The sequence below is a fragment of the Linepithema humile genome, chromosome 5, assembly GCF_040581485.1.
Source record: "Linepithema humile isolate Giens D197 chromosome 5, Lhum_UNIL_v1.0, whole genome shotgun sequence".
Lineage (NCBI taxonomy): Eukaryota > Metazoa > Arthropoda > Insecta > Hymenoptera > Formicidae > Linepithema > Linepithema humile.
The window spans coordinates 3,228,429-3,240,319 of NC_090132.1; the positions used below are offsets into that span (position 1 = coordinate 3,228,429).

The window sequence follows — 11,891 nt, forward strand, 5'->3', positions numbered from 1 at the left end:
CATTATTACTGTTGAATCATCCGCACTAACGTTCTCTTTATTTCGCAAAGTATATCTCTTTAAATATATTTCTCGTGGGAATGGCATAATGTGCTTCGCGTCGGATATAAACAGCATTTTCAAACGAATAGTATAACATTACGTGACGTGAAGATACGACAGATTCATAAAATCATATGCTAATTTTTTTTTTTTTTTTTTTTTTTTTTTCGAAACAAGATTCATAAAGTGATATTAATGTGTCGCAAATTTAAGAATTAACTACCAGCATGAAGACAATATACCTCTGATCTGTTTTTCGGAGATCTCCGCGGAATACATGGGCGCCAATACGCAGAACATGCCGCCGCAGGCGCCGGTTATAATCCTGCCGATCACGAAGAGCGGCACCAGCGTGCCCGCGCAGATGAGGCAAATCCAACCGCCGATGAAGGCCGGCACCAACGTCATCATCGTCCACTTCCGGCCGATCCTGTCTATCAGCAGGGGCACGATGAGCGTGCCGAAGGCCGCGCCCATCGGGAACACCGCCGCGATCAGGTCCGTCTCAAAGATGTCGAACGCGTACTTGTCGCTCTTCAGGATTTCGACGCACGGCGCGCTCCAACCAAGACCGCATCCCAACGAGAATCCGCCCATGCAGGCTGGTGCGAGAGAAAGAAAGAGGTTCGTTGACCGCGAACACGACCACCAGGATCCGGCGTTATACGTACCGGCGATTTGTTCGCCGGTGCGTCGTAACGACGACCATTCTTTAAGCCGCGGTGTACTTGAAACGTTCCCCCATGTCCGACATTTTTCTCCCACCGGATGTTCATTATGACGCTGCGGCGGCGTTTAATATTTCCGACATATTCACCGATGTACCCGCCGCGTTTCTTTCAGCTATTCGCCGTCGTCATCGTCCACGTCGTCGCCGTCGTTCGTCGTCATTGTTGTCGCGACGGTGCGCGACTGAGAACGGTCGCAAAGTCATTGAATTCTTCGACTCTCAACGCCCAGCATACCGTTTGATGCATTATAGGTCGAGTATACGTAATGTCACGTCAACGTCGCGAACGAGTTTTGAAGGTTACTGCGGAAAATTGATCGGCTCCCGTGAAATCGACTATCTTACGCAAAAAAAGGAACCTGCGGCAGCGGCGCCGTATTGGCGTTTCCTCCTGCAAAACAAATCGCCGCTGGTGGGAATTTGTTCACTCTCCGCCATTCTTATTTAGGATCAATCGAACTTTCAAGCGGTGACTTTCAGCCATTCCACAGAGAAGTGATTGCACTCTCCCTTATTTCGCTTCATGCGACGTTCATTCTTCTTTGATTTCCTTGCTATGTTCGTTTGTAATAATCGTATACGACGTTTTATTACTAAAATTTCGCAATAGCGCACTTTTGAAAGAGTCTGTAAGTCACTAATGTTATCAAAATCGCGTGTTAAATATTAAAATTTCTTATTGTAGTAATAGAAAAAATTTTTCTCAATAAACCTACAAAATAAATTAGTGTAAAATTGCCGTTACAGTGAATAATTTTGGGATCAACTATAAAAATGTAACTGTAATTTGTAGAATATTATCATTATTACAATAAAAAATAAATTGCAAAATTTTTGTAAAGTTATACCATTACGTATATTTCCGTTATTAATCATGTAATTTTTATATCTATTATTTATGTAAACTCGTCAAATATTTTTACAGCGTACAACCCAGAAACGATCGCGTAATTCTTACCTTTGTCAACATTCACAATCGCCTCGATTCCTCTAGCTATATTCATTTCTAATGATCGTGTCACGCACATAATGCGCATTATTCTTTGACGTTACTGTTAAGCGCGTTGCACAATGGAAAGCATGAGGAATGGAAAATCGGTTAATCGTAAACCAGTCGTAAGCCGCTCGCGGCTTAGCATAGGCCAGGAAGTCTTTTCCATTTTTATTCTCTCTCACATTCCGTGCGTAACACAATGCTACCCGAGCACTATTTTAAAGCGCTTATTTGGTCGCGTTGCTATAAGATTGCTGTGGATTATTGTAGCACCGGAATTAATGCCGTAATTTCGCGTGATTACAAAGCAATCATTCGCACGATCAAACTTTCGCTTTTATGCGACGGACGAAACGCAAAAAAAAGCGCGATTATTCTCTCCTACATTTCCAAAAATAACATATTACAACACAGAATCGATTAAGACTTCGGCTCTTTTAACTACAGGAAGTACACATGTGCAAAGTTTTTGTTGGACTTCTCGGTCCGAGTACGGAGTCAGAATTAAGAATTTCTTGTGAATAAAGATGAATAATTCCTTTAAAAAAAATTACATGCATGAAATCACAATTACAACACGTGTTCTTGTAAGCTTAAAAATAAGTACGTGACGAATCTCGAATTCGACCGACGAAACTAGCGCGTTTTCGTGCTCCAATAAACTCGGCGACTCGCACAACGTGGGGCGACAGACTCTATGACATCGACATCCCTATCTCGGCATAGCGGTAATGGGGATAACGTCCCTTCCTTACGCCCGGTTACTTCAGCTAACGACATTCAAATTCCATTAAGGCGCCGCGATGTGCGCTTGACAACTTTCGGATTGCAGATCGCCATCTCGCTTTGGCGAACGGTAGATCCTTTGGACGGCGGAACAATCGATAAGGACAACAACAAGAATGGAGACCGTTCGTCTCTCGCGTGTAAACACGCGACGATCGCGCAGCGATCGTCTATCGTCGTCTTTCACTCGGTTTAAAAGTCCCGCAGCGGCAAGCCGAGATCTACGAATGATGTCATCGCAGTATCCCAAATGCGCAATTTCGATACGTATCGTGATTAAAGCCGCGGCGACATCCATTTTGTAAATATTCAATTAACACAGTCAATGCCGTGACGATCGGTAACAGACGCTGTGATATTGATACGTTTCATTAATATGCAGCTCATTGCAGAAAATTATATATTGTGTCAATAGAGCATTAATCAAATGAGATAACAGGAAAATTACAAAAAATTGCGCTTACCGCGAGATTAAACGCATAATTTAATTAAATGTCAAGTTAATCAATGCAACATTTAGTTTATTTATACGTATTAGGTATATCATGCATTTTTTCTTAGTTTTTGTATATTAAGTTAGTTAAAATAAATATATTAAGATATAATTAATTATAATTTTAAGCAAAAATCTTTTTATAAATCTCAATATTGCTTTATAATTACAAAAAAAATGGTATGAATTACCAGATGATAATCATATTTTTAATAATAGCAAATACCTCTTAGATTGTATAAGATATTGATCTCACGAAACAAAAAACTATTTTGATGCTGAATTCGATTTGCATTCAATTCAAGGTTACTATGTTTATTCCTGCGCACTTTTCAATTACGACATTCATTTACATGTGTCTTCGATTAATTAATATTATCGCATCAACATGCACTACATCATCAACATTGTTATGTTCGTCTTAAAGGCTATTTGCAAATGAGCATATTGAATGAGATAAACATGTTATATAATGTCGATTCAATCCTCAACTCAATCTTCTCATTTATTTAATTTTTTATATAATATTCGAAACGCGATATGCTCTCCAAAACTTAATATTATATCATTTAGTTGAGTTTATTTTCATTCATATCAATTCTATACTGTGATGCTTCGAATCAAATCAATCGAGTGATCTTCCATACTTGTTTTTGCGAACAACGATCAGCGATGAGAATGCTCGCGCGATATGACCGATAGCGACCATATGTATGAATCTTGATCGCTCAGCTCGTACAATGAACATATCATAACGCAAGAAAGAAAAAAAAAAAGCACGATGTCTCCGAATAGAATTCCCCTAACGTGAGACGATAAGGGCCGTCGCAATATGTGCCTGGAGAAAAATTCCCCGTAACTTGAGAGCATATTGTTCCCCACATATGAAGAATTCGCCCCGTTATTACTCACCATTCTCATGAATTTATCTATAATAGAGCGATAGTCGTTCAAAAAACCTATGCAGTCGCTTTTCTTATTGCTTTTCAAGTGTTGAAACGATAGCACGATTGGTATCCTTATTCAAATTTAACCTTCAAGTTCATTTAAAATAAGTTAGTTATTTTTTAATAATCTATGCTAAGTTGCTAAGTAAAAAAGGCAAATCAAATATTAAAACTCAAATTAGTCATCGAACCCTACAAATGCGGCAGTCGCAATCATTATCATTAAAATGTCCGAAACTGCAATTTGCAATTTCATTTAACTGCGTGACGTTAGCAGCACACGATGCAATAATTGTCTTCCGGCATAGCGTGCCGTCTTGCTTTCCGACATGTACCAAGAGGACGACTCTTGAGCACGTTGTACTCATCGGCAACGCTGGGGCGTCCTAGGTCCTTTCTCGTCATGGGAAAAGCTCATTTGCATATAAATATAAGTAAAAAGTACATTTGCATTTAAATGTCCAACCTGGGGCCGCGGTACTCCCGCCGACTTCGACATCGTCCTCTCGATCGAAAGTTAACGGCGAATAGACGGTGCATAATAATGACATGCAATTTAACACAAAAATCTCGCAAATAAAAATAATTCAAGTTACTTTTCATCAACCGAAAATTATGTCACATAGAAAAAAAAAACAAAAAAAAAGAGAGCAAAGCTTTTATATCTCGCAGCTAGAAAACGAAAAATCCACATCTTTGCATATACTTTCATCCTCTTTCAACATGTTTACGAATGTAACGCCGATATAGAAACAATTATAATTACATCATGATGAATGATGTGATTGTTACTGAATGTTGTAATACGCATAATAATTGAAAGCGATATGGGTTGAGTGTCGAAAATCCGATAATCACCAATATCATAATTATATTCGCCTGAATTTCTCCCGCGAAACACGCGAGGAATTGTACATTAGTCCCAGGTCATGCACAGCGTGCGCGTGTTAGTGTTGACCGCGAGTCGATCGGCGAGAGTTTCTGAAAGCGGATCCCTGCAGGCTACTACCGTCACGAGAACCACGAGAGGAAGGAAGACACATGTCGGCAACTGTCGCGCAACTACAACAGCGAGAAGGCTGTAAGACGAGAAACATTTACTGCAGGTTGCAGTGTATAAAGTATCCCGGCGGTGCGAGAAGCACGATAACGTTTCAATTAGTTGCGAATGCCACGGTTTACTACGCTGCCGTGATGCGTAATGCTTAGATTGCGACTTAGGAGCACGGTTTCCCTTAATACACATTGTGCTCGTGACCGTGGATAATCTGCGACGGATTGGCGGTCGGCACTTACTCCGCTTCTCCCGTCGATAAACAGAAATCAACGCGGGGATTTTCGTGCTGTAAATTAATCTCGCACTATCCTCGCGGAATTCTCGCCAAATAACGAAAATAAACGTAACTATCAGTCCGTAAATAATTGCGCACTTTGTGATGCGCAAAATATCGATATAGAATATGAGTCAATTGTAGTAATAATTATTATTTATAAGTCGATAGAAATAATTAATATTATAACAATATTAATTATTATTAGAACAATATAATAATATTATAATTCAATTATTATATTATCTAAAATTATGAAAATTTGCAATTCAATCCGTGCGTTTAATCATCAGTAAAACCGGGCTCTAAATAAGCTCTGTTATGTAATTGAACTTCAAGAATAATCGCTAATTAAACATAATCACGAGTACGTGTTGATGAAGCCGCTAAAAAGAACGCATTTAATTCTCTTTCTTTCTCTCTCCGCTTCTAGCGAGCGTAAGCGGACTTCCAAACAACTTATATAAGCGGCCGACTGGCTTAGCTACCTTGAAATCGGTCGTTGCCGCTATCTCCCGCAACATCGAGATACGTGTCGAAGGTTCGCCACTCACGAGTGCCAATCGTTCAAGATGTTCATGGTACACGAATCCTCGCGCGAGTTAACTGGAGTTATTGACTGAATTAAATTTCACTCGACCGATCTGACGTCAATTTTCTTCGGCTTTCCTTCCTTACTATCGTAAGTATATTTTTATGCACTCAGACGTCGCGCACGATCGAAACACATTTTTTCGTTAGTAGGAACGAGTTAAATAGCTTGTTCGGCATGCCGAGATCTCGATACTGTACTGAAAGTTACAATCGACATTCCACTGTCGCAACCCACTGTGATTAATTGAACCAACGTTTAAACGAGAATTAAAATTTTAGGTCCTTACAACATTATTTGCTAACAGTACACTTGAACCATAATTCATTTCCTTGGTAGATATGAACGATGAAAATGCGAAAACGGTCAATTATAAAACTAAAAAAATTTGTACTTACATTTCGCCTCCACTACTTGTATAAATTTCTTACCGGCTACATAAGCAAAGACATTCTCTTACCTGTAATAAAAAGAGGAACAAACAAATTTAGTGACAAAAATAGAGAGAGAAAATAAGTGATTATTAAAATAATTATGCATACTTATATAATCGTCATAGAATTTAATATTTCTATTAAAAAATTATTATATAAAGAAATCATATATGTATATTGGAAAATATTTCAGCAGCTATTTCTTACGATTTCTAAATAAACGACGTGAAATATGCGCTAGTATTAGTCATGAAGGAAACGCATCAAAACAGAACATGTGAAGCTGTATAGCAACCAGATGGTGAAGTTTTGTTCCAGCATTGGTTTGCTTTTCGCAGCTCTGAGTAAACATTGTAAAACCCAAAAATAAATTCGCACAGCCGCGGCTGCGTGAATGTTATCGCGATAAGCGAGAAATTTATATAATCGATTGCAGTGGGTGACAAAACAAAGTAAAAAAAAATGTCGTACGCGAAAAATAACAAACAGACTTAAGACGAGTGTGATTCCACTTTGAGACAAACAAAATAATAAAAGAGAATGAAACTGGTTTGCTCGTAACAGTAATTTAATATCTACCATTATATCTACATTATATTACATAAATCTGTAATTAAGTGTGTGTATATATATGTGTGTGTAAATAAGTCTATATTATTATATGTGTGCAAACCGTTTACAAATTTAAATTTTGCATATTTTAAATTATGATAAATTCCGCACTAAAATACTTGAGATAAATGCAAATTTCTCATGCGTTAAGCTTATGTTGCCTATGTTCGCCGTGTGCATTGCGAAAAAAAAACGTAGCACGCGACTAAATAACTTTGATATCCAAAACCGCGCAGAGTAATATACTTTGAGCAACGTTCACCCAGATTGCAGATATGTTCTCCACATGAATCCGCGTCTGACTCGCGTTACTTTGATAGCTCCGCCGTTTCAACTCAGCGATCATACGACTTAACGGTTTGTGCGTTTAAATCGTCATTATACACGTATATACATATAATAAAGTATCGTAGAAAATATTTCAAACGAGCTGAATATTTCATACCAATTAAACACCACGCTTATCATATATCTAATCATAAAAGAAATATCTTTAATAATGCAGTAAAATACATCTATTTCATGCATCTAAAATTCTATACAAGATATATCGTAAGACATGAGCACTTTTTAGAGCATGAAAAATATTGACACTCCTAAAACATGTTCACTATCTTAAAAAGATTTGTCACATGTTTACAAATTTATAATAATTAAAAAAAGTCTTAAGAAGGCTTTTTTTAATATACGAAGAAAAAAATAATTCCTACGAATCAATTTATTTTAGCTCACAAAGCTTCCCAATAGTCCATGACAAAAATCTATAACTTAAAAAATGTCGCATTGAAAGATACCATCTAAGTCGTTTTCGTGAATTGTTGAAGAGCGTTCAAGCGTATTAATCGATTGCTCGATCTATCATTTGAATCTCCCTTTTTCGAGCTCCAGGTAGAATGACTCCCTTTTTGATATCCTTTATAACCATACACCTGTCCCGGTTAGGGATTCGCCCTTTTTTCAAAGAAAGCATTGTCACTGACCCTTGCGACCATCCGTTCTTCGATCAGCGATTACCTTTAATTACCACGTTCCGATCACAACATGGTGCGCTCCAAACCGGCTTTTTTTCCTTTGAAAAATCTTTTGCTTAAGATTATTATTTATCCCTGTAATTGTTACGTCACTATGATGATCATGAAAAGACTTTCGCCGCAACACAATATTGGTTATCGCTGATTACAGCTAACTAAATTTTTCTATCTCTATTCAATCACGATTAAATATTATGATGAGAATAAGAAATAAACAAGAATAGATAGATGTTTGGTTTTGATATAAATTATTTTTAAGGCCGATTTTGATAATATTTCTTTTGATACTATTTTACTAACGTTAAAATTATTACAAAATCTTCTACTTTTGACTAGTTTTTTAAAATTAATAAAGCTTCAATTTATCATTGTTGATAATTTAATCAAAGAAAATTGATACACTCAACATATATATCGATACACGTAATTATTATAAGATTATTGTATTTCTTGTTTTATCGTTAAGTAGCAAATAGACTGAATATTTTACAATATCGTTGTAAAATTGTTAAAAATATATACTTCCTAATAAGATTTTTTTTTATTTCAGGATTTCTCCTCGACAACAGAATAGAGAATGCTTCAACAACCTACAGTTTTCCGATATTCAATACTCGATTGCCATAGAATTTCACGAAGGATATATTTTTCTCCTCAAAGCTGAAGGGGAGCGAATATTAAATATTCAAGAGCAAATCGCGAAAAGCTCTATTTTAAGACATTTTGACTATCTTCTTAATCATGCAAGAAACGGTGGAAATCAGGAAACCTATGAGCGACACGAAAAATTTTTGTGTAATCCGTCAGAAAAGCGCAGAAGTGGAGAGGGAGGATCTCGTTTCCGGTCGGTCGAGTATTTTCTTTCCTTTGTTCTGTGCCTTAGAGCGGACGCGACGAGAGCGCCGGAAGTACGGAGTGCGGATTTTCGACAGGAGCGTCCCGAGGTGCGGAAATGGGGTGTGCTGAGGGACGAGCGACGGCATGAAAGAAGGGAAACGAGAATGGCAGAAGAGGAGAAAGAAGGTGCCTCGTGAGACAGCTGTCGGAGTATTTCGCGTATTCAACTTCCAGGTATTAAAAAGGGATAAAAGGAAGTGAGAAACGTGCATCGAAATTTCCTTTTGATATTTCTACCTCTTCGCACGACAGATTTACATAACAGTATAAAAGCATTTTGGCTTATTGTCATCTAAACGCGTTGAATTATTTATCCGTTTATTTATTTATCCCGTTGCATAAAAGCATCGAAATTGATGAAAATATTTTTCAACGTTTCTTAAACAAACCGTTTTGCTCTATATAAGGCCTTCGAGCGGCTTCTTCAGCGCAAAGATATTCGGAGTATTTTTGTAAACCGGAGAAATCCTTACGCAAGCGAAACACCAGCCTCATCTTTTACGGCATCTGAGATACGTCAGCAGGTACGATGCGTACACATGTTGGCAAATCCCGTTTCCTCGCCCGGCCAACTTTGCTCCCCATTTTTGCTTCCATCTTCGTTGTCTCCCCTTATCTTTCCCGTTCGATCACTTCACGTTGACTCTCGGGTTTCCATCCTCGCGTGCCACGAGATACATTAGCGATCCTTCGATCGTCCAGGGACCACGCTGCTTTCCTCGTGCCTTTCCAATTTCACGAAACGAAGGGACTCGGCCGGTCGACGTACCGGAGAAGCATTTTCCGAGTCCCACGGAGAAACTCGTCTCAAATTACTTTTCAAGAGAAGGGATGAGAAAGGCGACAACATTCGAGGGTTCTGGACTGAGGGAAAGTAAGGAGGGGATTCTCATCGAAATTTGCATGGTTCCGATATTTTCGCCATAAAAATCCACAAAAAGCACTCGCCACTCGATTTAGAATCAGAAAATAACCGACGCTTGGACTTTGCGCGCAACTTAAAATCACACGCCAGAGAATGACGTCGAGAACACTATATTATCCTTCTGTCAAAAGCAAGAAGACTTTATCTCCATCGACACGGTATTGATAATCGGACATCGCAAATATCAGACCAAATGTCAAGTTCAAGAGAGAAATTTTTAATTAAAAATATGTCGTATACTACGTAATAAATTTTGAAAAAAAATTATCATTATCAACCAGAGATAATTTAATACGTACTGTCTTAACAAACTATCAAGTTCAAGGATATCCCGTCAATTTTTGACGCAAAAATTCTTAAATAAATCTTTTTTTTTTTTCTTATTAAATTTTTAGGCAGTTTCAGCGAAAAAATGTTCAGAATATTTTTAAAAATACCGTAAAACTTTAAAAGCAAAATTTCATCTTTAAATGAGTTAATTTAAAATCGTTTCAAAATTTACAAAAATTTTATTTAATTTATATTATCTATTTCTGTCAAAAGATTTGTATATCTCACAACATGGTCACAAATATTTACATTGAATACAGATTGTTTCCTTCTTTCGTAACACTGTGATAAGAGAGTCGATCTTCGATAATAAAATCGAAGTGCCGATATAGAATAGCGATTTGTCCGAAATACGTACTATTTGACCGCGCACATATCTGAAATAATCAGTGGCATTTCAGCAGAATGGCTCTGTTCGTCGGGATTCTAAGCCGGCAAAGCGGTTCAAGTGTTTGGAGAACAAAGAGCATAGCGCGGATAAAGTAGTTAGAGAAGAGACGACGACCGTCGGAGAAGTTTCGCAGTTACCAAAGTGAATGGAGAGAAGCGAGAGTTCTCTTTCAATCGTGTCTCTGATCGATTTCGAGTCTTCTCCGTCGCGCCCGTCGCCGATGCGACGTCCACTCTCTCTTCGATCGTGGCCACGTAGACGAGGAAACTTTGCTATTAATCGAATACTCTTCCTACGATACTTCTCTCTTTCACTTATTTTCTGATATTCCTCTTATCCGATTACACAAGTAAGATTAAAAATATAGTGTGTATTAGCAAAAAATTACACGTACGATCGTTTATGCGTATTTTAACATTGTCGGACTGTACGAAATTCAACAATATTCATTCTGTTACTGTTACTCATTTATCCAAATTTAAAAAGACAAAAAATAATCTTATTATTGATGCTAATTTTTAAATAGAATAATTACAGTTGTGATATTTCGTATGCACTGTAATTCGAGTTGTTTGTTTGGGTTCCGATCGAACAGTTGCCGAATTTGATACACGCCACCTCACACGACATTGAACAACTGACTGAATAACGAAAGCAAGTTATTTTCGCGCAACGCTCGCGACTCGCGAAAATGCGTCGATGACTTCCATCCAACTAGGCTTCGGAGGAGCGCGTAATCGAGTCAGAAAGAGAGATATAGCCATTCGATATCACACACTACTTTCATTCCTCGAGGACAAAGGGCCGTCCCGTAAAGGGAGGATTATGACCGATGAAATACCGCATTAAGGGGTCCCGGTACACTCTCGATCCTAGAAACGGGCGCGCACCTGCCACTCGTCCGTCGTCAATGCCGGGATTCTTTCCGCTTCTGAACGCCGAGGCAGAATGGGATTGTTTCTCTCGTCCTCTTATTTCGCCCCCTTCCCTCACCCTCTCCCTCACTCTCACCCCCATCTCCCGCCCCGCGACGCACATTGGTCACGAATTTCATCTCTCGGGAGAGTAGACAAGCGTATCCGATAGTCGCTTATTGGATTTAGCAAGGAAGTAGTATTTCCCTTCGCCGCATGATGACGGAGGGGTGGATTCTTCGTTAAGGAGATTACCAGGACGGATAGCGCGGAACAACCGTTCCCGTAGTATGCCGCCCGACGGAGACGTTAATGTGCGTTAGAGATGGTACATCAAATCAAATGCACAATTTAATTAAGTAATAATGAATGCGAGAGAGAACGCGCGAGTCTCAATCGGAATAATTTAACGACACGAGATCAAAGCGATTAAATGATAAAG

General features: G+C 38.5%; 1 protein-coding gene and 1 long non-coding RNA gene across 4 annotated transcripts in view; one reads left to right on the forward strand and one right to left on the reverse strand.

Annotated features, from left to right (window-relative positions):
- Positions 1-11,057, forward strand: part of LOC137000135 (uncharacterized) — a 240,351-nt gene extending 229,294 nt beyond the window's left edge. Inside the window, exon 3 of the long non-coding RNA XR_010890427.1 lies at positions 8,543-11,057. This is a non-coding gene — a long non-coding RNA (uncharacterized lncRNA). The remainder of the gene's footprint in view (positions 1-8,542) is intronic.
- The window catches only part of heca (headcase), a 157,281-nt gene that overhangs the window by 83,274 nt on the left and 62,116 nt on the right, over positions 1-11,891 (reverse strand). Inside the window, exons 1-2 of one of the 3 annotated variants that reach the window (XM_067355962.1) lie at positions 1,118-5,367; positions 285-644 (exon numbers count right to left, since the gene is read on the reverse strand). The exons of 1 other annotated variant lie outside the window; for it this stretch is intronic. In XM_067355962.1, coding sequence (XP_067212063.1) covers positions 285-639 — 355 coding nt within the window. In that variant the 5' untranslated portion in view covers positions 640-644; positions 1,118-5,367. Of the gene's footprint in view, positions 1-284; positions 645-1,117; positions 5,368-11,891 lie in introns of those variants that run through there. One more of the 3 variants, XM_067355961.1, reaches the window with a different exon arrangement.